Source organism: Lepidochelys kempii, chromosome 2 (assembly GCF_965140285.1).
Source record: "Lepidochelys kempii isolate rLepKem1 chromosome 2, rLepKem1.hap1, whole genome shotgun sequence".
NCBI lineage: Eukaryota > Metazoa > Chordata > Testudines > Cheloniidae > Lepidochelys > Lepidochelys kempii.
In genome coordinates, this window is record NC_136381.1 from 105084265 (window position 1) to 105110055 (window position 25791).

General features: G+C 44.8%; 1 protein-coding gene across 6 annotated transcripts; it reads left to right on the forward strand.

Annotated features, from left to right (window-relative positions):
- Positions 1–12892: 12892 nt before the first annotated feature.
- On the forward strand, positions 12893–18646 carry LOC140905947 (nuclear transport factor 2). Of its 6 annotated transcripts, none has more exons than XM_073329445.1 (5): positions 12893–12940; positions 15823–15944; positions 16882–16953; positions 18088–18186; positions 18485–18646. In XM_073329445.1, the coding sequence occupies exons 2-5, from the start codon at positions 15846–15848 to the stop codon at positions 18596–18598; spliced, it is 384 nt and encodes a 127-aa protein (XP_073185546.1). In that variant the 5' UTR covers positions 12893–12940; positions 15823–15845; the 3' UTR covers positions 18599–18646. The 6 variants fall into 6 exon arrangements, with proteins under 6 accessions (XP_073185546.1, XP_073185547.1, XP_073185544.1 ...); XM_073329446.2 differs by having other exon boundaries at positions 12925–12983; XM_073329443.1 differs by lacking the exon at positions 12893–12940 and adding an exon at positions 12990–13153.
- The last annotated feature ends 7145 nt before the right edge of the window (positions 18647–25791 follow it).

Genomic DNA, 25791 nt, shown 5'->3' on the forward strand with positions numbered 1-25791 from the left:
GAAGGAGAAGGTCCTGTGATCCTTGAAACACATGCAGCTGGTGGAGAAAAAAAAAGGGACAGTGGTATTTAAAAAGACACATTTTATAGAACAATGGGTTCACTCCGTCACGGTAAACTTTGCTGTTAACATTACATATATAGCACATGTGCTTTCGTTACAAGGTCGCATTTTGCCTCCCCCCACCGCGTGGCTAGCCCCTCCTCCCTCCTCATGGCTAACAATGGGGAACATTCCCTGAGGCAAACAGCCCAGCAGGAACGGGCACCTCTGAATGTCCCCTTAAGAAAAGCACCCTATTTCAACCAGATGACCTGAATGATATCACTCTCCTGAGGATAACACAGAGAGATAAAGAACGGATGTTTTTTGAACACCAGCAAACATACACTGCAATGCTTTGTTCTAGAATGATTCCTGATTACATGCTACTGGCCTGGAGTGATAAAGTGTCTTACCATGGTGGACGGAATAAGGCTGCCCTCCCCAGAAATCTTTTGCAAAGGCTTTGGGAGTAAATCCAGGAGAGCCGCGAATGCCAGGGCAAATTAATCATTAAACATGCTTACTTTTAAACCATGTATACTATTTTAAAAGGTACACTCACCAGAGGTCCCTTCTCCACCTGGTGGGTCCGGGAGGCAGCCTTGGGTGTGTTCGGGGGGTATTGGCTCCAGGTCCAGGGTGAGAAACAGTTCCTGGCTGTCAGGAAAACCGGTTTCTCTGCTTGCTTGCTGTGAGCTATCTTCCTCATCCCCAAAACCTGCTTCCATGTTGCCTCCATCTCCATTGAAGGAGTCAAACAACATGGTTGGGGTCATGGTGGCTGAACCCTCTAAAATGGCATGCAGCTCATTATAGAAGCGGCATGTTTGGGGCTCTGACCCGGAGCGGCCATTTGCCTCTCTGGTTTTCTGGTAGGCTTGCCTCAGCTCCTTAATTTTCACATGGCACTGCTTCGGGTCCCTGTTGTGGCCTCTGTCCTTCATGCCCTGGGAGATTTTGACAAATGTTTTGGCATTTCGAAAACTGGAACGTAGTTCTGATAGCACGGATTCCTCTCCCCATACAGCGATCAGATCCTGTACCTTCTGTTCGGTCCATGCTGGAGCTCTTTTGCGATTCTGGGACTCCATCATGGTCACCTCTGCTGATAAGCTCTGCATGGTCACCTGCAGCTTGCCATGCTGGCCAAACAGGAAACTGAAATTCAAAAGTTCGTGGGCCTTTACCTGTCTACCTGGCCAGTGCATCTGAGTTGAGAGTGCTGTCCAGAGCGGTCACAATGGAGCACTCTGGGATAGCTCCCGGAGGCCAATACCGTCTAATTGTGTCCACAGTACCCCAAATTCGACACAGCAAGGCCGATTTCAGCACTAATTCCCTTGTCGGGGGTGGAGTAAGGAAATCGATTTTAAGAGCCCTTTAAGTCGAAAAAAAGGGCTTCGTCGTGTGGACGAGTGCAGGGTTAAATCGATTTAATACTGCTAAATTCGACCTCAACTCCTAGTGTAGACCAGGGCTAAGTGAGTGGAGACTATAGCCCTTTAGTTGGTTGTAATGTCTTGAGTGGAGTGAGTAAAATTCTTGCTGGATCAGGTTCTTTCAAACACAGATACCTTATTCAGCAGGGAAGCCACTTACAATTCCGTAGGGAAATATTTAAAGATAGCAGATGCACAAATGCTTTGCGACAAAAATAAAATACAGCAAGTTAGAGCAGCAGGGCCAATGCTGAGCACTCATCTTCGATTCAAGTTAGCAACTCAAAGGATCAGGTCTTTATGCTCATATGACAATTCTTTACTTTTGAGGAATCTTCCCCATCTTAGATTTGATCTAAAAACTTCTAAGTGGTATGGTATCAACACCTATCACACCAAAGAAAAATCTTCATTGACTGTCAAAAGTAGTTTCAATTATGTCTTCTACGCTTTCAACTACTATTGGTATATGACAGACCTCTACACAGCTCTGCAGGGACAGTCTCTATATTTTACTGCAATATTAATTCTATCACCAAGAAATAGTCTTCATTCCCACCTCCACACAAACATGCAGAATTATGGTTAATAGTTGAAGATATTCATCTATGTAAAATTAATTCATTATTATTTTTTAGAGTGATTTTTGAGATTTTCCCCTGTATCCCATGTTCTCCGGGTGGCCCAGGTCCACCGCAGGGGCTTTGGCCCTTGTGATGTTGTCTTGTCTGACACAGAATCTGCTTTAATTCAAGCATGGCACCAAAGGGAAGAACTTGTAATTGGCTTCAGTGGCTAATCATCTTTCTCTCTGGCTCCTGGATCCCCCTGCTACTTGGTTCCAAGACGCTTGCACTGTAATCCAATTAATTTCTCCTTGAAGATCCTTGCAGGGTAGAAGATATAAAACAAAATGTGGGGAACCTGGCAAGAGGAGCAAAATAATGAATTCCAGGGAAAAGATGATGAACTCTACCACACCTTGGAAAGATGGCAAATTCTGCAGCCATGATATGGGTCCACAGGGTCCTAGATGACATAACTGGAGCATTTCATGCTTTTTAGAGCCATTGTTTCAGGCTGTCTGCAAACTCAAGTAGCCATCACAATATTTGTTTACACTTGGTTCAAACATCTAAGGTTAACTCTGAATCGTAAGGGCTTGAAGCAATTTTTTTAAAAATGAAAGCAGATTCTGGATTACAATTCTGCAGCAAGATGCACATTCCACAGCAATTTCCACTGTTATAGGATACACGGGGCCCTGCTAACATCATTTGTTTTGCTTGAGTCAAGGCTTACCAACCAGCAAGCACCATATGAAGATCTTCAGGACCGGACTCAAAAGTGGGGATGGGTGGGGAGGAACTAACGCAAGAAGTGGAAGGATCCACTAGTAGAGTTCTTCCATCCTGAACAATATATAGTGTCTGATTGACAGAGGTGGGTTGGGAATGTGCTTGATAAACCTGCAGGAAATCAACCACTGAAAGAAAAATTAATGGATCCTCAAACCAGCTAACTCTTTCAAATACCCAAATAAGGATAACCAGTACAGATGCAAGGGGCACACCCGCACATTACTATATCTATAAGGAAACTCTAGCGGAGGTCTAAAAGAGCTTTGCCTCTAAGACATGGCAAGTATTACAGATATTAACTTTATTTTGGTGGAGATTAAGTGTTCTAGTTTGAATAGCGTGGCAAGTGCTGTATTAGACAAAGCTAACACTCATCAAAATGTTTTTCAGGTGAAGAACCAGAATGATAAAAAGAGGTTGTGTGTTGAGGTTAACATTTATACTCTGAACATATTGCCTCTGCACGTCCATACTGTGAGTTTTCATGCCCAGCTAGGCAATGACAAACCCTACTGCAAAGTAATTACCTCTTGGGAGAGCATTTGCATAGTGGTGCTCCCTCTTAGCATTCTAGAACCAAAGGTGTAAAAGTCCCCTCTTCCCAAATGTCCCTGAGATACCTTCTATCTCCAGGTACATCCCATAACTCTCCAAAATAGAGGGGAAGAGCATCTGCTTTCTGAATGTATTGATTCTACCGAGACAAAGAGTTATTTTGCTCAGTAACATTATTCTCTTTCTTGATGTTGCCTCCATAGATCCTTACTGTTGGAGACTAGCTAGCAGTGATAATCCTCAGAAGGAAGGCCGAGGAGTCCTTTTAACTGAAGTATTATTGACATACCACTTTCCCAAATGGAACATTCAATCTGTATTGAAAGAATAACGCTTCCTAAGTAGGTATAATTCAGGTTCCATACTGTAGATCTAATCTATCTTCACATATGAATAAAGGTTGCAGAAACGGCCTCTCCTTTAGTAGAAAGGGCTTTATGTTTTCCTGTTACAGGAACTTCAGCAAACAATCAGCCTATCTGAATACAGAATTTGATCCATTTAGATCATCTCTCTACTGCAAATGATTAGCCTTTAGCTTTTTCATCAGAAGCCACAACCTTGTCTTATTGGTTTCTGACTCCTAATATCTGACACAAGGATCTTGGATCCAATGAGGCCCTATCATCCTTGAACTTCTGGGATCCAACAAATGACCATATGTCTTTAGATTATAGGAGGCCACTTGCACTAGGGCATAATCAGAACCAACCTTTGCCTGAGTCTCTAATAGATCAATGCATGATATAGGATGCCTGTTTCCCCTTTGCTTTCTGTCCTTCTTAAAAATAGAAGCAGATGGAATCAAATACTGCTCAGACGTTTAGAGACCCAGTTGGTCTACACCAGGGGTGGGCAAACTTTTTGGCCCGAGGGCCACATCTGGGTATGGAAATTGTATGGTGGGTCATGAATGCTCACTAAATTGGGGTTGGGATTCAGAAGGGGGTGTGGGCTCTGGGGTGGGGCTAGAAAAGAGGAGTTCAGGGTGTGGGAGGGAGCTCCGGGTTGGGATGTGGGGGCAGGGGTGAGGGCTTTGGCAGGGGGTGCATGTCCCCTCTCTGGCTTGGCCAGGTGGCTCTGTGCACTGTCCCATCCACAGGCACCGCCCCTGCAGCTCCCATTAGCTGCAGTTCCTGGCCAATGGGAGCTTCAGGGGTGGCGCCTGTGGACAGGGCAGTGTGCAGAGCCCCCTGGCTGCCCCTAAACGTAGGAGCTGGAAGGGGGACATACCGCTGCTTTCGGGAGCCGCAGTGTGGTCCCTGACCCCACTTCCCAGCTGGAGTGCGGGAGCGGGGCAAGCCCAGACCCCGCTCCTCAGCAGCAGCTCGAGGGCTGGATTAAATCTGCTGGCAGGCTGGATGTGGCCGGCGGGCCTTAGTTTGCCCACGCCTGGTCTACACACACAGGGAAAGGATCCAAAGACCTCCTGTTGTGATGGGCATGTCTTCTGCAACTAGTTTCAGACCATAAGAACCTCCCAGCAACACAGAGCTTGATCCTGATGGACCACAGAACTAAATGGGCAGAGACCTAAAGAATCTCATGGCACCATGGTCACTGGGATCCTTCCCCAGTGAATCTGATGACTCCTTAGGCAAAGACTCAGAAGCACCTTCGGGAACTATGATTCAATCCTGGGGAAGCTCAGCAGGGATATTTTGTCAGTCCTGAGCACTGACATCTTTCCCCATATGCCACAGTAGAGGGTATCTAACAGTTAGACAAAGTCTAAACATGCAAATAGCTAATTAGAAACCTACTGCTAGATAATGCTTTGAACCAAACCGACAGAGTGATTATATAGCACAAATGCCAATGCAAGGATTGGGTTCCTCACCTGCTCAGGCCAGTCACAAGAGAAGAACTGAGTGACAGTTTTGGGGTTGGGAAGTAGGAGAGCTGTGATACCTGTCGGTTCTAGAATGCTGGACTAGACTGCTTTGGTGAGCTATTAGAAACAGAATGCCTGTATTTGAAGACATCCCTGACCTGGGCTGCAGTTGTGAAACAATTAATGAAAAAGAGTCACAATGCTCTTGTGTTTGTCTGGCATGGATAAGAGCTGTTCTGTAGTCATTGTAAATCTGCCATGCCTGGGTGTTTTTGTGGGGTAGTACCTTTTGAATGTAAAAGCAGTTGGGATGTCTGGATAATTGAGGCAGATTTTAATGACTAGCTTCAAAACTGAAACATGGAACTTGGCCAGTCAATGTAGTAAAAAAAAAAAAAAAGAAAAGAAAAAAAAAAGCCAGTGTGATGGACAATTTTGCTGGAACACAAATCTATTTCTCATGCTGAAGTCTGCATTTCTCCCTATAAACCTAACATTGATACAGTCCCTATATCAGTTAATAATACAAACATCCAAGAAACACTGATTTTGTTCCCTCTGCAGCAAAAAGGAACCGATTCAGGTGACACTCTGCCATGGATGTTGTAAGACATATTAATTTACGGGATACAAGTCACATGATTATTGCTATGTGGGGAGCTGTCTCTTAGTCCTGTATTGTTCACTGTTTCCTTAAGTGTGGGTTTAATAGTTGAGCTGAAAAAAAATGATGAATAGTGGTGTAGATGATAACATGTCTCCATCAACAAGAGTGACACCCAAAATATTTAATATACGTGCTAACCTGGGACACAGTCATCTGCCAATGAGCTCATGGATTCAGACATCGTAATAGAAATGAGACCAGAAACAGAGGGAGGAAAACAGCTGATGAGACTATAGAATAGGAAGATGAAACAGTTATGCCAATTCACAAAGAAACACAGATGTGCCAGTCGTATTGATTTTGCATCATGGACGTGGGGAAAATAAGACCAAGATTCCAACTAGCACTCATGTAATCACTCGCAGTCTCATGCTCTGCCCTGCAGAATCATAGAATATCAGGGTTGGAAGGGACCCCAGAAGGTCATCTAATCCAACCCCCTGCTCAAAGCAGGACCAATTCCCAGTTAAATCATCCCAGCCAGGGCTTTGTCAAGCCTGACCTTAAAAACCTCTAAGGAAGGAGATTCTACCACCTCCCTAGGTAACGCATTCCAGTGTTTCACCACCCTCTTAGTGAAAAAGTTTTTCCTAATATCCAATCTAAACCTCCCCCACTGCAACTTGAGACCATTACTCCTCGTTCTGTCATCTGCTACCATTGAGAACAGTCTAGAGCCATCCTCTTTGGAATCCCCTTTCAGGTAGTTGAAAGCAGCTATCAAATCCCCCCTCATTCTTCTCTTCTGCAGGCTAAACAATCCCAGCTCCCTCAGCCTCTCCTCATAAGTCATGTGTTCCAGACCCCTAATCATTTTTGTTGCCCTTCGCTGGACTCTCTCCAATTTATCCACATCCTTCTTGTAGTGTGGGGCCCAAAACTGGACACAGTACTCCAGATGAGGCCTCACCAATGTCGAATAGAGGGGAACGATCACGTCCCTCGATCTGCTCGCTATGCCCCTACTTATACATCCCAAAATGGCATTGGCCTTCTTGGCAACAAGGGCACACTGCTGACTCATATCCAGCTTCTCGTCCACTGTCACCCCTAGGTCCTTTTCCGCAGAACTGCTGCCTAGCCATTCGGTCCCTAGTCTGTAGCTGTGCATTGGGTTCTTCCGTCCTAAGTGCAGGACCCTGCACTTATCCTTATTGAACCTTATTGAACCGGCCCCAGGACCGACCCTTGGGGCACTCCACTTGATACCGGCTGCCAACTAGACATGGAGCCATTGATCACTACCCGTTGAGCCCGACAATCTAGCCAGCTTTCTACCCACCTTATAGTGCATTCATCCAGCCCATACTTCCTTAACTTGCTGACAATACTGTGGGAGACCGTGTCAAAAGCTTTGCTAAAGTCAAGAAACAATACATCCACTGCTTTCCCTTCATCCACAGAACCAGTAATCTCATCATAAAAGGTAATTAGATTAGTCAGGCATGACCTTCCCTTGGTGAATCCATGCTGGCTGTTCCTGATCACTTTCCTCTCATGCAAGTGCTTCAGGATTGATTCTTTGAGGACCTGCTCCATGATTTTTCCAGGGACTGAGGTGAGGCTGACTGGCCTGTAGTTCCCAGGATCCTCCTTCTTCCCTTTTTTAAAGATTGGCACTACATTAGCCTTTTTCCAGTCATCCGGGACTTCCCCGGTTCGCCACGAGTTTTCAGAGATAATGGCCAATGGCTCTGCAATCACAGCCGCCAATTCCTTCAGCACTCTCGGATGCAACTCGTCCGGCCCCATGGACTTGTGCACGTCCAGCTTTGCTAAATAGTCCCTAACCACCTCTATCTCCACAGAGGGCTGGCCATCTCTTCCCCATTTTGTGATGCCCAGCGCAGCAGTCTGGGAGCTGACCTTGTTAGTGAAAACAGAGGCAAAAAAAGCATTGAGTACATTAGCTTTTTCCACATCCTCTCTCACTAGGTTGCCTCCCTCATTCAGTAAGGGGCCCACACTTTCCTTGGCTTTCTTCTTGTTGCCAACATACCTGAAGAAACCCTTCTTGTTACTCTTAACATCTCTGGCTAGCTGCAGCTCCAGGTGAGATTTGGCCCTCCTGATATCATTCCTACATGCCCGAGCAATATTTTTATACTCTTCCCTGGTCATATGTCCAACCTTCCACTTCTTGTAAGCTTCTTTTTTATGTTTAAGATCCGCTAGGATTTCACCATTAAGCCAAGCTGGTCGCCTGCCATATTTACTATTCTTTCGACTCATTGGGATGGTTTGTCCCTGTAACCTCAACAGGGATTCCTTGAAATACAGCCAGCTCTCCTGGACTCCTTTCCCCTTCAAGTTAGTCCCCCAGGGGATCCTGGCCATCCGTTCCCTGAGGGAGTCGAAGTCTGCTTTCCTGAAGTCCAGAGTCTGTATCCTGCTGCTTACCTTTCTTCCCTGCGTCAGGATCCTGAACTCAACCAACTCATGGTCACTGCCTCCCAGATTCCCATCCACTTTTGCTTCCCCCACTAATTCTACCCAGTTTGTGAGCAGCAGGTCAAGAAAAGCGCCCCCCCAGTTGGCTCCTCTAGCACTTGCACCAGGAAATTGTCCCCTACGCTTTCCAAAAACTTCCTGGATTGTCTATGCACTGATGTATTGCTCTCCCAGCAGATATCAGGAAAATTAAAGTCACCCATGAGAATCAGGGCAAGCGATCTAGTAGCTTCCGTGAGCTGCCGGAAGAAAGCCTCATCTACCTCATCCCCCTGGTCCAGTGGTCTATAGCAGACTCCCACCACTACATCACTCTTGTTGCACACACTTCTAAACTTAATCCAGAGACACTCAGGTTTTTCTGCAGTTTCGTACCAGAAGCCACTAATAAGAGGAAAGTGGTTAATTTTTTCAGTGCTGGTTTATCTTTTTGGATCTTTGAATATAATGACTGTACCATACAGTACACTGAGCAATGTTTTTATCTTTATACTTTTTACCTTTTACTTCAGACATATTGAAGGTAATTTTCATGGGCCTGGAACTGTATTGTTTTCTGTGCTAGCAAATGAGTACGCTGATAAGAGAGGAATCAGCTGTGGACTCTATATGCTTTGTTACATAGTTGAGTGTAGCAATCAACCAAATGCAAGGATTAGTTGGAAAACTGCCTAAATCTATTCTTTTAGCTAAATTCTATTGCAAACCAATTTAAAAAACAGAACAGCTGCAAACTAGGCCCTTCTTTACTCCTCTTCCATTAACCAGAATTCTGAACTTAGTTTTTCTCTAGAACAGCAGGTGACCATAACACTTAAAACAGTAAAAAGAAAAGGAGTACTTGTGGCACCTTAGAGACTAACCAATTTATTTGAGCATGAGCTTTCATGAGCTACAGCTCACTTCATCAGATGCAGCTGTAGCTCACGAAAGCTCATGCTCAAATAAATTGGTTAGTCTCTAAGGTGCCACAAGTACTCCTTTTCTTTTTGCGAAGACAGACTAACACAGCTGTTACTCTGAAACTTAAAACAGTGCAGAGAATGTACCTATCATCAGTCATCATAGAGAAACAAAGAACTCTAAACTCAGATCTTAGCTAATAAAGTCAAGCTGAAAAGCCTTTTAATACAAATTTTTGTTTGTAATTACAGATAAATCTATTTGGGCATAAGCTTTTGCAGGCTGTAAGTGGGTTATAGCCCACAAAAGCTTATGCCCAAATAAATTTGTTAGTCTCTAAGGCAGGGGTGTGCAAACTTTTTGGCCTAAGGGCCACATCAGTGTTGCGAAACGGTATGGAAGGCTGGGTAGGGAAGGCTGCCTCCCCAAACAGCCTAGCCCCCACCCCCTCCCACTTCCCGCTCCCTTACTGCCCCCCTCAGAACCCCCAACCCATCCAACCCACCCTGCTCCTTGTCCCCTGATTGCCCCCTCCCGGGACCAATCAGGGGACAAGGAGCAGAGTGGGTTGGATGGGTTGGGGGTTCTGTATGCAATGGTCCCCTATCCAACCCCCCACCCCTCTGCTCCCTGTCCCCTGACTGCCCTGACCCCTATCCACACCCCCACCCCGACAGTCCCCCTGGGACTCCCACGCCTATCTAACCCCCCATTCCTTATCCCCTGACCACCCTCCCCAGAACCTCCACCCCATCCAACCACCCTCTGCTCCCCGCCCCCTATCCAACCGCCCCCTGCTCCCTGTCCCCTGACTGCCCCCCAGGATCCTCTGCCCCTTATCCCACCCCCCTGCTCCCCATCCCCTTTCCATGCTGCTCAGAGTGGCAGGACTGGCTTATTAGAAAGCCACTGGGAGGTGGGCGGGTGCAAGCCGAGCTGCACAGCAGGAGTAGCGGGCCAGAACGCTCCCCACACGGTGGCGTGGCTGCGGGAGAGGGGCTGGGGCTAGCCTCTCCGGCTGGGAGCTCAGGGGCTGGGCAGGACGGTCCCGTGGGTCGGATGTGGCCCACGGGCCATAGTTTGCCCACATCTGCTCTAAGGTGCCACAAGTACTCCTTGTTGTTTTTGCTGATACAGACTAACATGGCTACCCCCTGAGATAAATCTATAACTTTCTTTTAAGACAAACAAAATAGTGTATTATGTAGTTAGAGTTATGTATCCATAAGAAGCCATCTTTCAGCCTTATCTACATAAGAGCTATGCTTTTTTAATCTGTCATGAGGTTTTAAAAACATCCCTCTACTTTTGGCCGAACATTTCTCATGGTTAGTCTCAGACATTGAGAACATTTTAGAAGTTATATAAAATTGGGAAAGCAATTTCTGCATTATGCAACTGCATCCGATGAAGTGAGCTGTAGCTCACGAAAGCTTATGCTCAAATAAATTTGTTAGCCTCTAAGGTGCCACAAGTACTTCTTTTCTTTTTGTAAAAAAATGTTACTTTTTCTCTTTATATTAATGAGTTTGAGTTAATAGTTTTTATATGAGTTTCTCTTTTACATACAAGGAATATTTTTCTACATAATTAGAATAATCTATTTAGGGAAATATGTGCAGCTTAAAGATGTATCAGAAAAGCACATACAAATATATAAAAAGTTTGTGAATTGAAAACTTGAACAGAATAAAAATACATGCCAACATTTTCAAATGGGCCTTTAAAATTGTACCCATAAATGTTGATTAGGTCCATGTATAAATCCTGCATATACAAGAACAAAGGTATTTTGTATGCATAAGTAGGGTAATTCAGCATCTAACTACCCAAATGGTCTAGGCAAACAAGTTTGCATGTGCAAATGTGAGTTTTATGTATGGGAAAAATTTTAGGGGCAATTTCAGAGGCCTAACATAAGAACGGCCATACTGGGTCAGACCAAAGGTCCATCTAGCCCAGCATCCTGTCCACCGACAGTGGCCAATGCCAGGTGCCCCACAGGGAGTGAACCTAGCAGGTAATGATCTAGTGATCTCTCTCCTGCCATCCATATCCACCCTCTGACAAACAGAGGCTAGGTACACCATTCCTTACCCGTCCTGGCTAATAGCCATTAATGGACTTAACCTCCATAAATTTATCCAGTTCTCTTTTAAACCCTGTTATAGTCCTAGCTTTCACAACCTCCTCAGGCAAGGAGTTCCACAGGTTGACTGTGCGCTGAGTGACGAAGAACTTCCTTTTATTTGTTTTAAACCTGCCACCCATTAATTTCATTTGGTGCCCCTAGTTCTTATATTATGGGAACAAGTAAATAACTTTTCCTTATTCACTTTCTCCACACCACTCATGATTTTATATACCTCTATCATATCCCCCCTTAGTCTCCTCTTTTCCAAGCTGAAAAGTCCTGGCCTCTTTAATCTCTTCTCATATGGGACGTGTTCCAAACCCCTAATCATTTTAGTTGCCCTTTTCTGAACCTTTTCTAATGCCAGTATATCTTTTTTGAGATCAGGGGACCAAATCTGTACGCAGTATTCAAGATGTGGGCGTACCATGGATTCATATAAGGGCAATAAGATATTCTCCGTCTTATTCTCTATCCCTTTTTTAATGATTCCTAACATCCCAGTTGCTTTTTTGACTGCAGGTGCACACTGCGTGGATGTCTTCAGAGAGTTATCCACGATGACTCCAAGATCTTTCTCCTGATTAGTTGTAGCTAAATTAGCCCCCATCATATTGTATGTATAGTTGGGGTTATTTTTTCCAATGTGCATTACTTTACATTTATCCACATTAAATTTCATTTGCCATTTTGTTGTCCAATCACTTAATTTGGTGAGATCTTTTTGAAGTTCTTCACAGTCTGCTTTGGTCTTAACTATCTTGAGCAGTTTAGTATCATCTGCAAACTTTGCCATGTCACTGTTTATCCCTTTCTCCAGATCATTTATGAATAGGTTGAATAGGATTGGTCCTAGGACTGACCCTTGGGGAACACCACTAGTTACCCCTCTCCATTCTGAAAATTTACCATTTATTCCTACCCTTTGTTCCCTGTCTTTTAACCAGTTCTCAATCCATGAAAGGATCTTCCCTCTTCTCCCATGAGAACTTAATTTACGTAAGAGCCTTTGGTGAGGGACCTTGTCAAAGGCTTGTTTCAAAACTGTACCCAAAATGTTTTAAATACCATTTTTCCTTTTCTTCTCCCTCCCCAAGAGTGAAATCTTTACATTCACAAGCATATCACTGAAAGTGTTGCTATTAAAGACTTGAACTCATGATTTTGTAGTTTCCTAGCAAAAATTAATTACACCAAACTTCCGCAAAGGTGCATCCTATATTTACATAATACCTTTCATCCTTGAGACTCCCAAAGCACACCACCGAAAAGCAGCCCACAACAGTTGTTTTAACAGGGCCCAGCAGAAGTATAAAAGTTTAGGAATAAACAAAAATAACAAGTAACTGAATATCCCTAAAAAGAAAAGGAGGACTTGGGGCACCTTAGAGACTAACCAATTTACTTGAGCACCAGCTTTCCTGAGCTACAGCTCACTTCAAAGGATGCCATTCCATAGCCAACTGGCAATGCAGGTGCCCTTTACCCAGTTGAAATTTCAGATGAATAATTATACGCAATCAGCTCATCGGGCCTGACACCTTTACTCCGGTAAAGAGCGCTGCTGGATCTTTAACAACAAGACCTGGCCAGGGTCAGTTTTAGATCGAATACAAAAGCTGGCGCGCCAAGAGCACAAGGCAGGGGGCCGATTCAGCCGTGGCTCCGAGGGAGAAGCATGCCACCCGCCCCGCAGCACGGAGCCCGCTGGATCGTGCCGCCTCAGCGGCACCCCAGGCCTGCCCTGAGCCCGCCCGGCGCGCGGTAATCAGCGCCCGAGCGGCGGTCCCGGTTTCGCTCCTGACGCGGGGCCGTTCGCCCAGCAGCGGCGCTAGAGGCGGGCGCAGTTTCCCTTCCCCCCGGGGCGGCCGCCGCTGGGCGCTCGGACTGCCGCTCAAACCCGGCCCCGGGGCGCCACCTAGCGGCTCGCCAGCCCCGCCCCAAGTACCACGGGCGCAGGGGGCGCCTGAGCCGGGCTCGCGGGTAGCGGCGGCCGGTAAGACCGCGCGCGGCGCCGCCGGAGAGCGCGCGCCAGGGGTTGCGCGCGGCCGCCGCTGGCTGGGCTGAGCGGAGTCTGGGGACGAGCCGCTTCAGCGGTCGCCGCGCATTTTCTTCCCCAGGCTGGGGGCGGGGCGGGGCAGGGCAGGCGGGATGGGGGGCGGCTGGTGCCGGGAGCGTGCCCCTTGCTCTTTCCTTCCTCGGGTCTCTGGCTGCACGTGCGCTCGGCCGCCCCGCGCCAACCCCCTGCCTGGTTGCTTCTTTTTTTTTGGGGGGGGGGGGTTAGTCGCCTGTGGTCTGAGCCTGGGTGCAGCCTAGGGGGAGGCAGGCAGCCTGGGCGCCCAGCTAGGGAGGGGGACTGGAGGCTGCCCCTGAGCATGTGGGTGGGGAGGGATTTTTTTTTTTGCTGCCTTAGAGGAGGCTTTGCCAAATTCGCCGGCGCTGCACAGCGCTTGGCTTGGCAAACTGCCGCCAGCTCGACTCCCTTTCCCCTGTTGGGAAGGGGTTTACACACCGCGAGGCGGGGACGGGGGAGCCGCTTTCTTAAACCCATACAGTGTCTGGAGAGCAAGACCTGAAATCTCTTTCGCTAAGTTAGTGGTGTGCCCTGGAGCACAGAGCTGCTCCCCACTGAAGAGGGACTTGACATTCTCACTATGCGAGGTTTTTTTTCTTTTCTTTTCTTTTTTCCCCCATATCTAGTGTGTTCAGGTTACAGGTAAACAACTGCTAGCCCCGGTGCTCTTTGATGCTCTTCAGGTCATCGCCATTCTAAAGATCCTACGGACCGAACTGCTCCCAGTGACGTCTATGCAACCTCCTTGTGGTTATTGAGGTTGCACCGATGGAACCGACTAACTTTTAAAAAACAGGGTTTTTTGTTCACTAAAATAGGAGAGATTCTGCTTCTCCCTCAGTCTTAGGCTTGGTCTCTACTAGAAAATTAGGTTGGTTTGAGCAGTGTTGTTAAATCGACCTAAGTTCCCATGTAAACAGTGCTGGGTCTTCCATCCACCTAGCTACTGCCTCTTGGGGGGTGGATTACCTGTGCCAACGGGAGAACCTGTTGTAGTGTTTTAAGTGTAGACAAGCCCTTCTGAGTTGATGAATCTGCAGGTCCAACTGTTAAGGGGCAGCAAAAACTTAAGTTACTACCATCAACAGACGTTCTTTCCACACGTTTTTTTCCTGTACGAACAAGTATGCTTTTCACAGTAGAACTGAACTTTAGGGCTTAAATCTATGGAGTCTCTATATCTGTAAAGTCTTTCACATGTCAAATCAGAGCCTCAGTTTTAGCCACACCTTCAGTTATCCAACTTTCATATCCTCTATCTTGTGCAGACGGTGGATCTCTTAGTGTTTGGGGGAGAGGGGCATTTTGGGTAATAGGCAGTGCATGTTAGTGTAATGGGGTATCCATGAACAGCAGCAAGAGAAAATTAGAAGTTGTGTGTTTTGTTTAAATTCACAAAAATGCCCCCCTTGAACAGAGATCCATTAGTTAGTTGTGGTGTACTTTTCATTTAGATACCTGTGTGTAATGCATGTAAAGCCTCCTACTTATTTTTATTTTTTTAAATTGTGATAGACCATGTGAGAGTCTCTCAGCGTGCCTTGTTTTAGCTTTCTTTTAAAAACTTAGATGTGAGCTTGAAAGAAAGTTTTTAAAGAATGAAAGGGTCTGAGATGGGCTTGTGGGTGCGTAAGAGGGATGTTTCCCAAGACTGAAGCTAAATAAACTTGTTAATGTGTTTACAAGACCACACCAAAAGAATGGAAAGCATTAAGGCCTCAATCCTGCAATGAGCTCTGTGCAACCAGATGCCCATTGAAGTCAATGGAACTCTACACTTGCATGGGGGGCACCCATAAGCAACTTGCTGCAGAATTGAGACTTAAACTGGCAGTTGAATTGCCTTAAAGAATCTTTATGGTGGCATTCTACTTCAAATAGTAAATAAGAAGTAAAATGATACATAATGTTGTGCCCTCTCACCAAGTGTGCTGCAGAAAAGATGTTCTCTTATCTTCTATTTCCTCTTTTCTCTGCAGTTTCCACTGACGTTGGTAATTTAGGATTATTGTAGACCATTGATACTCAGACCTCAGTGATTCAGGAGCCAAACTAGAAATCTACATTACCCAAAGAGCCACAGTAGTGTGAATTCATTGTTTCATTTACTGTAGTACTAGATACTCATATTTAAACAGTATGGCAGGGGAAATATTGTGTGCATGTGTGTAGATAGATGTATATCTCAGCTAAAATTGGTTAATATAATAAAAGCATCCTGATTGATTAGTTAAATCAGTGTTTTAATATGTGCTGCAGAGAGCTGCAGGGCACATATTAAAGAGTGACTTGTGGCTCCTCAGCCTCGGTCTGAGTATCACTGTTTTAGACTTAAAACTTCTAAATATTTGCCTTCTAGACAGACTTAGACAAAGAGCAAGAATGGCAGAGAGACCTATGTGGGAGCAAGTTGGAACAAGTTTTGTGCATCTTTATTACCAGCGTTTTGATACCAGTAGAGTAGAGCTAAGTGCTCTCTATGTAAGTATCAGTTTGACTTTGCTCAAACTTTTAACTTCCTCATTGATCATTTTAAATGATAAGTTATGGGCTTGATGTATTCTGTAGTCAAACTTCCACTACAAAGACAGTTTGTATGAGGCAATGTTTCTGTCTTGGATAGAATGGAATCAAGTACATATCCCCCCCAATTCTAATTCCTTAAACTGTCATTTTACCCTATAAAATATGATTCTTGGTAAATATTCCTCTCTTCTGTCAACAATTGTGGGATTTTTTTAAAATCCATTTTTCTGAGTAGCAGAAATGTCAGGGTGAGGGAGTGGGAGTTGTTGTTTCACTTGCTGGAGAACTTGAACTATGAGAGATCTGTCACAGTGAAGAAACATCAAAAACTAAAAGGGGAAGTGGTGAAATTTGCTTTTTTAAAATTTTCTTAACTTGATTCTGCCATTCTTCCATATGAACTGTAGGCCCTCTTAAGACCTCTGTGGGGAAACAGAAAGAAGTTCTTAAAGTGGGGTGAGGATTGAATATGAAACCCCTACAGCCCTAGTGTAAGTGATGGCAGAAGCTAGGCCAAAAATAGAATGGGTGGGTCTACTTCTTGAAAGCTTGCTTGACTCTGCCAGTATCTCCCTTTCTGATCACAAGCTGTACCATTTTTGATAACTTATTAGTCATGTTCTGCATAATTTCCAGTTGTAACAAATACTCATTTGCTAGTGACTAAATTAGATTATCAAACGCTTCATGTGTATCTCTAGGATTCTTTAAGCCAGTGTTTCTCATGGACCAGTGCCAGTCCCTGACACAGTTTAGGAAGGCAGCAAGCTGGTACCTAGTATCAAAAAGGTTGAGAAACACTGCTTTAGGCTACATCCCTCAGACCTTTCAATCTTACCTCATTTCTGTAACATTGACATGAATGACTTAGACACTTTGTTCTCTTTTTCAGACAGATGCTTCTTGCTTGTCCTGGGAAGGACAGCAATTCCAAGGAAAAACAGCCATCATGGAAAAGCTGATGGTATGCTTCTGTATATGTTAAAAGTGGTTTTAAAAAACAAAACAAAACTCTGAACTGCTTTGTTGTCTCAGGATTGAAAAACCAATTAAACCTGCACGCTTCCATGTGATTACAGGTAGTAGAGAGAACACCTGTACCTGAGTTGCAGAACTTTTCAGAGTTCAAAAAAATCTGATTGCTGCAATGAAACTGATGTTAAAATTGCATTGTAAGGTTCCATGTTCGTTCAATAACATCTGCTTAATTTACAAGTCAAATATATTTTTTCAAAGTGCCAGCACCTCAAAGTTAAGCTGAGTTCTTTCCTTGCTCTTCCCTACAAATAAGATGTTCTGCAGGCTGAATTCAGCCCTCTGTTATGCCTGTGAAACCTTGTTACTGTAGTTGAGGGATGAATTTGGCCCTGTAGTTGAAACTTAATGCACAGATCTGTTGATGGATGAGGCAGTATAAAATCTAACTCTCTTAGCTAGGTCTGCTCTGCTAACCGGAATCAAACATATTAAACTTGTTGGTAAGTTTCAGCAGATAGGGTTCTGAATACACATGGGAAATAAGAGTAACTGAGTAAGAAGTTGCCATTTCTTACAATAGTCACTTTTTAGTTTGAGTAAACAGTACAAAAGTGTTAAGATGCAGCATATTTGAACACCCACTTATTAAAACTTTCTTAATATCTAATCCTTTTGTTGTTGTTAAAGAATCACATACATAGATCTGTATGCCAGTTGACCATATGGAAATTGGTCGTCTTGTGATATGAGGAAAGAAATATTTAGAAAATTTGCCTTCCCTGCAAGATCATTGAGCAGGATTATTATACAGTGTTACAGGGGGGATTTCCATTCCCTCACTTGACACAATAATACACTTTTCTAAAGCACAATATTATAGTTAACTATACTAAACGTTGACTTTTTTCTATCAGATTTGCTTTTGTTTGCACTATTAAGACTTGACATTCATATGGCCAATTAGTATTTTGTGTATTAGCTGCATTGTATGTCTAACTCTCTTGGATCAGGGACCACGTAGAGTACCAAGTACACTGCTGGAGCAGAAATATTAATGGAGTCAAATACTTGCATTAATATGTTTAGTGTTTGAGTTTCTTTTTTAATCCCTCCTAAACAGAGCCTTCCATTCCAAAAAATCCAGCACAGCATAACATCTCAAGATCACCAACCAGCGCCTGATAACTGTATACTTAGTATGGTGGTTGGTCAGCTGAAGGTGAGACTGGCAAACTGTAATGCTTTGACTAGTATGTAAGGAGAAGCTTGTTGGTCTTAGAAATACTGCATTCTGCTACTGCATTTAAATAGTTTTGTAATTAAAAAGAATTCCTGTTTGAGCGTGAGGTAATACCACTAATGCTGTGTCTTGATGTCAGTTGAACAGACTTGAAAAGAAAGGCAGTGGATATTTGATACAAGCTATGCTAATAGACTTGAGTAGTTGGAGGGGGTTTGGCTTGGATATGTGGGCTATACGTCCTACTTCTAACTTACTATTTTATTTATTTATTTAGGTGGATAATGACCCAGTGATGGGGTTCCACCAGCTGTTTGTTCTCAAGAATATTAGTGACAATTGGGTTTGCACCAATGATATATTTAGACTGGCCCTGTACAACTTTGCTTGAATATTTTTCTGTTCTCAAATGTCTGTTTCTACTACCACTTTCAAATCTGACACAAAAATAAATAAATTGTTTAAATTGTTCTGTGGTGGTTTATGCAGTCTGTTGATTAAAAGACCATGCACTTGCTAGCTTGTGCTTCTCTTCCCGTCTCCTAACCATATCTTGGTGTAATATTGGCTTGTAAACTGTAGACAGCAGGAATGTGAATTGTTTCTATATTATCATAATGATAGCAAGTTTCCAGAGTCTACAATTTACTATCTATGAACTATAGTTTTCTAGAAAAGAGTTAAGTATCAGAGGGGTAGCCGTGTTAGTCTGGATCTGTAAAAGCGGCAAAGAGTCCCGTGGCACCTTACAGACCAACAGACGCACTGGAGCACAAGCCTCCGTGGGTGAATACCCACCTTGCCAGATGCATGACAAAGTGGATATTCACCCACAAAAGCCCACGCTCTAACACGTCTGCCAGTCCATGGCGCCACAGGACTCCTCGCCGCCTTTCTATAAAAGAGTTGGCAGCACAAACTCCATGCAAGTACTTTGTAGCTATGGGATGATTAGTGGTTGTGTCTCATGAAATGCACTTTTCAAATCCAGTACTTTCAGAGAATGTGAAAGCAGTGCAACTTGGTATAAAATTTGTATATGAACATAAGTAGTAGTGGTAAGTGCTTCCATTACAAACTTTGGGCCATGTTCTCCCTTCTCGGCAAGGGGGAGAAGGGAGCACCTAAAGCACTTTCACAGATTAAAGTCAATCCTCCATTTTCTGCTCCCTGATTATTCAGCGTACAGGAGCATTCACAGTATGCTAGACAAACACAGAGGAAGACATGTATGCACTTGGGAGCAGTGACCTCTATAAAACAGGAAGGGAATGGCAATGGGACACACTATGCAAGCAGACTGATAAGGATGATAAGCACAAGTCTTATTAAAATTTTGGTGGTTGTCCTTTTTGCTTAAACACTAGAGCCTGGATCCAGAGCCACAAAAGTATTTAATCACTTAAGTCCCAATTTTTAGGCACCATTGTGATTCACAAAACCTCCACTTAGGAGCCACTCAACCACATAGTCCCCAAAATTCACTCAGCATCTAAACTTGTACTGTAAGTGTTCTCTAGCTGCCTATGTTGCTGCCTCTAGGCATGCACACTACTGCCTCACTTTAGGTATCTAGACACCTAAGCTCTATAAACCAGGGAAAGAGAGATGAAGGAGCACATATCTGACCCCTAAGGCCTGATCTGGTAGCTATGGTCAGAGTTTCTTGTGTTCCACTATGGATAAATATTATTGAGTCAGATAGATTCCCTAACCTGGAGTTTAAGGCACCAGCATGGGAGGCGGGAGATCCAGGGGCCAGTTGCCCTGCTACGGTGACTACTTACACACAGCAGCACAGATTCCTCAGGAAAGGTTGAGGAAGGTCCTTATCAGTATATCCTGTAGCTCAGTAGTTAGAGCCCCCTCAGACAGAGAGAATTTGAAAAGGGTCTTCCCTTCTGATGGAGAGGGGGAATTGAACCCAGGTCTCTCATATCCCAGCTGATTGTGCTAACCATTGGGCTGAAAGTTAAGAGGAGCATCACTTCCTCTGGTTGTTTTGCATGGAGAAAAGTGTCTGCTTCACTCTCTTTTAAGAAGACCAGGTGTGTAAACCACCTGACTCCGAGAGGGATTCCTGATTGCTGATAAGGCACCTATCGGTGCTAATCTCCCAGAGAGGGGCAGGCCTTAGAACACACCCCTCTTGTCAGTATCCTCCATTGGCTAGTTTGGGCAGCCCTCTATGTGTAGGGAGCCTACATACCTAACCCAGGCTTTGAGAATCCCATTGTTCCTTTAATTCTCCTGGTGTCTAAAAGTTAGATGTGGATCCAGGCCCTGATGCCTCATATTGAGTTAGTAATTCACTCTGCTAGTAGCCCCACTGGTTTCAGTGGAACTACTTGGCAGACGAAGATACTATGTAACATGAGTAAAGATTAGAGAACCATACTCAGCAGGGAGCACAAGTGAGTACTACTTACTGTGAGTAAGCCTTGCTGAATCTAGCCCCATATCAGGGGGCATCTTTTAACACATAGCACTGCCAAAGGTACATGGCAGTAGTAGCCTACCATATTCTGACTTCTGAGAGCCTGGTTATAGGACAACAGATTGGAGTTGGGTATTGAGAGGGCATGTCAGTTCCAGGAAAGAGACCTAACCATGGCTTCTTATTCTCCCATTCTAGAGCTAATCTTAAGGATATGTGTATCATCTGCTTGTATCTACTCCCCTTACGTGCATGCTAAAACAGTGGGGCCAGGGACTGTGACAACAAAAGAAGCTTTTTTGTTTTTAAAATAGGAAGAAAATAGTGAGACCAAAAGTCACTTCATGGATGGGGGATAAGTAACTAGGAATCCCAGGATGGGGAGATGGAATGTAGTAGGACTCCTCATAATACCAGCTAGCTCTTACAGAGTACTTTTCATCATTAGGTGTCAAAGGGCTTCACAAAACAAGTCAGTAGTCTCCCCATTTTACAGATAGGGGTAAAATGGACAGAGAGGTGAAGTGACTTTCCAAAACTCACCCAAAAGTCTAGTGGCAGAGCTGGGAATAGAACCTAGGCCTCATGAGTTAAGCCCATGCTCTATCCCAGGGGTGGGCAAACTTTTTGCCCTGAGGGCCACATCCGGGTTCCAAAAGTGTATGGAGGGCTGGGTAGGGAAGGCTGTGCCTCCCCAAATAGCCTGGTCTCCTCCCCCTCCCACTTCGCACCCCCTGACTGCCCCCCTTAAAACCCCTGATCCATCCAACTCCCCCTGCTCCTTGTCCCCTGACAGCCCCCTCCTGGGACCCCCCCAACTCCCCCTCAGCATCCCACCCCCTATCCAACCCCCCCTGCTCCCTGTCCCCTCACTGCCCCAACCCCTATCCACACCCCCACCCCCTGACAGGCCCCTGAGACTCCCCACCTGTCCAACTGCTTCCTGTCCCCTGACTGCCCCTGGTACCCTCTGCCCCTTATCTAACCCCCCAGCTCCCATACCATGCCTCTCAGAGCAGCAGGACTGGCAGTCACGCCGCGCAGCCGGAGCCAGCCATGCCACCGTGCTGCCCAGCAGGAGCTCGCAGCCTTGCCGCCCAGAGCGCTGGTGGCATGGTGAGCTGAAGCTGTGGGGGAGCGGGGGACAGCAGGGGAGGGGCTGGGTGCTAGCCTCCCTGGCCAGGAGCTCAGGGGCCAGGCAGGACAGTGTTGGATCATATTAAAAAAGTTCTGTATTAAAATCACAAATGAGTTTGATTCCCCATAGTTTAAATTCCAGGGTATTACTAATTAAGAGGTCTCTTGGTTTTTGGTACTGTTTCTCTCTCTCTATGTGTGAAACTTGCAAGCTGCTAATTGCGTTAGTACATTCTAAGACAGAGTCTGTTCTCAAAGCAATTCTTTATAATAACAACTACTCACACAGAGAGAGACTCAAAACAATACTCTGTAACAACAGAAACAGCACCCAGAGACTCATCTTGCTTTGTTAACAATTGTGATTAAAATAGAGATAGAGGATGTATGTGGATGGATGCTTGGTGTTGATAATAACTGAATGATCAGGGAGGTGCCAGCCTAAGAATCCAGTGTCCATCGGCTGAAGAAGGCGTCAAGTGGAAATAACCAGAGGACCCCCGGAGGGCAGACTGGAATCCACCCAACAGCCTCAAGAATGGGAGAACCACAGAACAAGATAACATCTAGCAGCGCGGAGACATCAGGAATGTGCTATCTGCTGATTGATTCAGCAACAGCATGACGAAGCAATTCCTATAGACTGGCATAGGAAGAAATTCCTATAAAAATGGACTCTAGAAAGTGAGAACTTTGGGGTCTGATTCTGCAAACCAACTTCCAGGAGCACCAGATGTGCATCTGACGAGGCCCTGCTCCCTCCTCATGTCCAGGCCACCTGGCCAGTGGCTTGGCATGAGCAACTCTAAGGCTGGTAACTATGGTAACAACCTTGCAGAACCTGTGTGTGTGTATGAATGAATGTGTGAATAAATATGAGATTGAATGGAATGTTATAGCTGTAATTAACTGCTTACTATGATTCTTTCTGTATTCACATTAAATGTGGTATTTTGCCTTTTTCCCTTTAATAAGATCCCGCTGGTTTTTATTTTATTGGTATAACAATGGTCCCGTGGGCCGTAGTTTGCCCACCTCTGCTCTATCCCCTAGGATGCATTCCCTCCTTCATTGGATATAGAGGAAATGGGATAAGATGGGACTATATATTTCTCATTTAGTAAGGCCAACACTATCCTGCGCTAAAATCCTTTAACAGAATGTCTGCTAATTAATTACAGCCATGGCCTTGTGCATAACTGCCCCCCCACCCTTTTTTTTAATTGCACTCCAGAATCTAAGCTTTAACTTTATAATGTCTCTAGATGTTGTTCTTTTGAAGGTAACTTTAAAAATGTGTCTAAAATGTAAACCAATGTGGTAATATCTGCCTTAGAGCTTTTGTTGCATGCTGGCTGAACACTAAGAGCCATGTCAATGGAACATTAACTCTGACAGCTAGTGAACTTAATATGTCTCTTCATTAGCTATTTCACTTATTACCGTTTTAACAGAAAGATTAGACTAATGTGATGGATGTAATGGCATTTGCTGGAGTGGGCTGCAATGGGGGTAACTAGTTGCTATCACAATCTACTATACTTGTAATGGAGGTGGAAGAGAGGAGGTACATCCACTCTTCAATAGCAATAGGTTTGAAGGAGGTGGAGGAGGAAACTGTGGCTGATAAGGGACTTGTGTTTGCAGCAGACCGAGAGCAGCATGCAGAGTTCCTCTCTTGTCTATCATAGGAACTCAACATGGCAAACTGCAGGGGACCCTGGAGTGGAGGTGGGAGCAAATAGGACTTCTGAAGAGCCATAGACTCCTCCCACTCTTTATTCTCACCATCCTCTGCTGTCTTTATGCACTTAAGCTATCAGAGCATGAGAGGACTGGACTAGCCGTGCATTGAGGGGGAGAAGGGCTTACGGAGAGGGATACCAACCACATAACCTCGGACTAATTGTTACATGGGATCTCAATCGTATTGAGTTTCACGATATACTCAGTGCACTCCTACACTCTAATTTAGAACCCTAATATATTGGATCAGTAGTTGGCCAATGGATATTTATACATATAAAATACATAAATACAATACAAAAATTATATTTAGATATGTTCTGATATCAGATGGAGCATAATAATCATTTATCAAGAAAACCAACTGCACAAACTGAGGTCATAGGCATCCTCACACTTTAAATTTCCTATGTGTGGTGTTGTTTTTTAATTGGCTTTTGGCACTTGCAAGCTAACTATTGCACTATAAAAGGAAACTTTACCCTCTTCGCATTATACATAGGACAATCCTGAACATGAATAGAAACAAAACACACCCTAATTGACAACCCTCCTAAGTGGGGGGAGGTATAGCTCAGTGGTTTGAGCATTGGCCTACTAAACCCAGGGTTGAGTTCAATCCTTGAGGGAGCCATTTAGGGATCTGAGGCAAAAATTGAGGATTGGTCCTGCTTTGAGCAGGGGGTTGGACTAGATGACCTCCTGAGGTCCCTTCCAACCCTGATATTCTATGAACCTCCAAGAATGCCCTATTTTATTATTCCCAGATGGTAACTAGAGGCTCTCTTACGACCTTTTGTCATATTAAAAAAGACTGTCAAACTGGAGATTGTCTTTCTTCAATATCACTAGCACAGAAGCTGTGAGTCAGACAAAAATAATTTCTCTCTTCTAACAAGAAAACATACAGCAATAGATACTATAGAATATGAAGCCAATGCACCTAGGAAAGTTTACAGAGCTCTGTTGGAGCTATATGCCCAACTAAACAAGTGGTCATAAAAATTAGGTCAACCCTTGGATGAGGATACCTATAAGAAAGGGGTTGTAAGAACATTACATCTTGCGCACCACTTCACGCAGTTGTACTAAATTGGTAATTCCAAATCCCAATGAAACTTGTTCTCACACCAGAAACGAGTCTCAGTCTTTAATGTACTCAGTTCAGACATATACAGTAAATCCTCATTTAAAGTCGTCCCGGTTAACATCGTTTCATTGTTACATTGCTGATCAGAGAACATGTTCGTTTAAAGTTGCACAATGCTCCCTTATAACGTTGTTTGGCAGCTGCCTACTTTGTCCACTGCTTGCAGGAAGAGCAGCCCTTTGGAGCTTGATGGAGGGGGCTTGGAACCAGGGTGGACCAGCAGCCCCCCTATCAGCTCCCTGCTCCCCTAAATTCCCTGTGCGGCAGCCACCCAGCAGCTATCAGTTGCTGGCAGTTCAGCTGTCCCTCCCGCCACTGCCATGTGCTGCTCCTGCCCTGCCTTGGAGCTGCTCTGGGGAGCTTCCTGCTTGCTGTGGGGGAGAAAGAGCGGGACTAATGTCAGGGTGTCCCCCTCCCCCCTGCTCCTGCAGCCCACTTACCCCATCTCCATAGAACGGGGTGGGGGCACGACAGGGCTCAGGAGGGAGGGAGCTGCCGGTCTCAACTTGCTGAGCTAAGTAGAAAGGCAATGTACTTAGAGTGGGGTGAGTGTACTTAAAGGGGAAATGCACATCTCTCACACACACAGGGTGTGTGTCTCTGTCTCTGTCTGCCATGCTGTCTCCCCTCCCTCCATTTGTGCTGCCTTGTAGAGTGTGAGGATACATTAACAACAATGAGTTAACCCTTGAGAGCTCAGCTGTTCTAGTTCATCATTTAGCAGTAAGGCATTCCCTGGAAAATATCCCACTCTCTTCCACCCTCTGACTTCACAACCTCCATCAAGCTTCACAATCATCATTGCTGTGTACAGTATTAAATTGTTTAAAACTTATACTGTGTGTATATATATATATATGTAAATGGGGGGGTTAGGTTCCAGAGAATTTTTTTCACCAGACAAAAGACTATATTATGTTTTTTGTCTGGTGAAAAAAATTCCCTTGAACCTAACTGCCCCCCCGCCCCCCGCCATTTACATTAATCCTTGTGGGGAAATTGGAATCGCTTAACATCGTTTTGCTTAAAGTCGCATTTTTCAGGAATATAACTACAACGTTAAGCGAGGAGTTACTGTACTGGAAAGGCTGACAGACACACTGCTCCATGTCTT

Excerpts from the sequence above, each read along its gene's own strand:
- LOC140905947 (XM_073329442.1), top strand. Across the intron at positions 15,945-16,881 it reads TAGAGCTAAGTGCTCTCTAT|ACAGATGCTTCTTGCTTGTC; the intron begins GTAAGTATCAGT and ends TCTCTTTTTCAG. Across the intron at positions 18,187-18,484 it reads TGGTGGTTGGTCAGCTGAAG|GTGGATAATGACCCAGTGAT; the intron begins GTGAGACTGGCA and ends TTATTTATTTAG.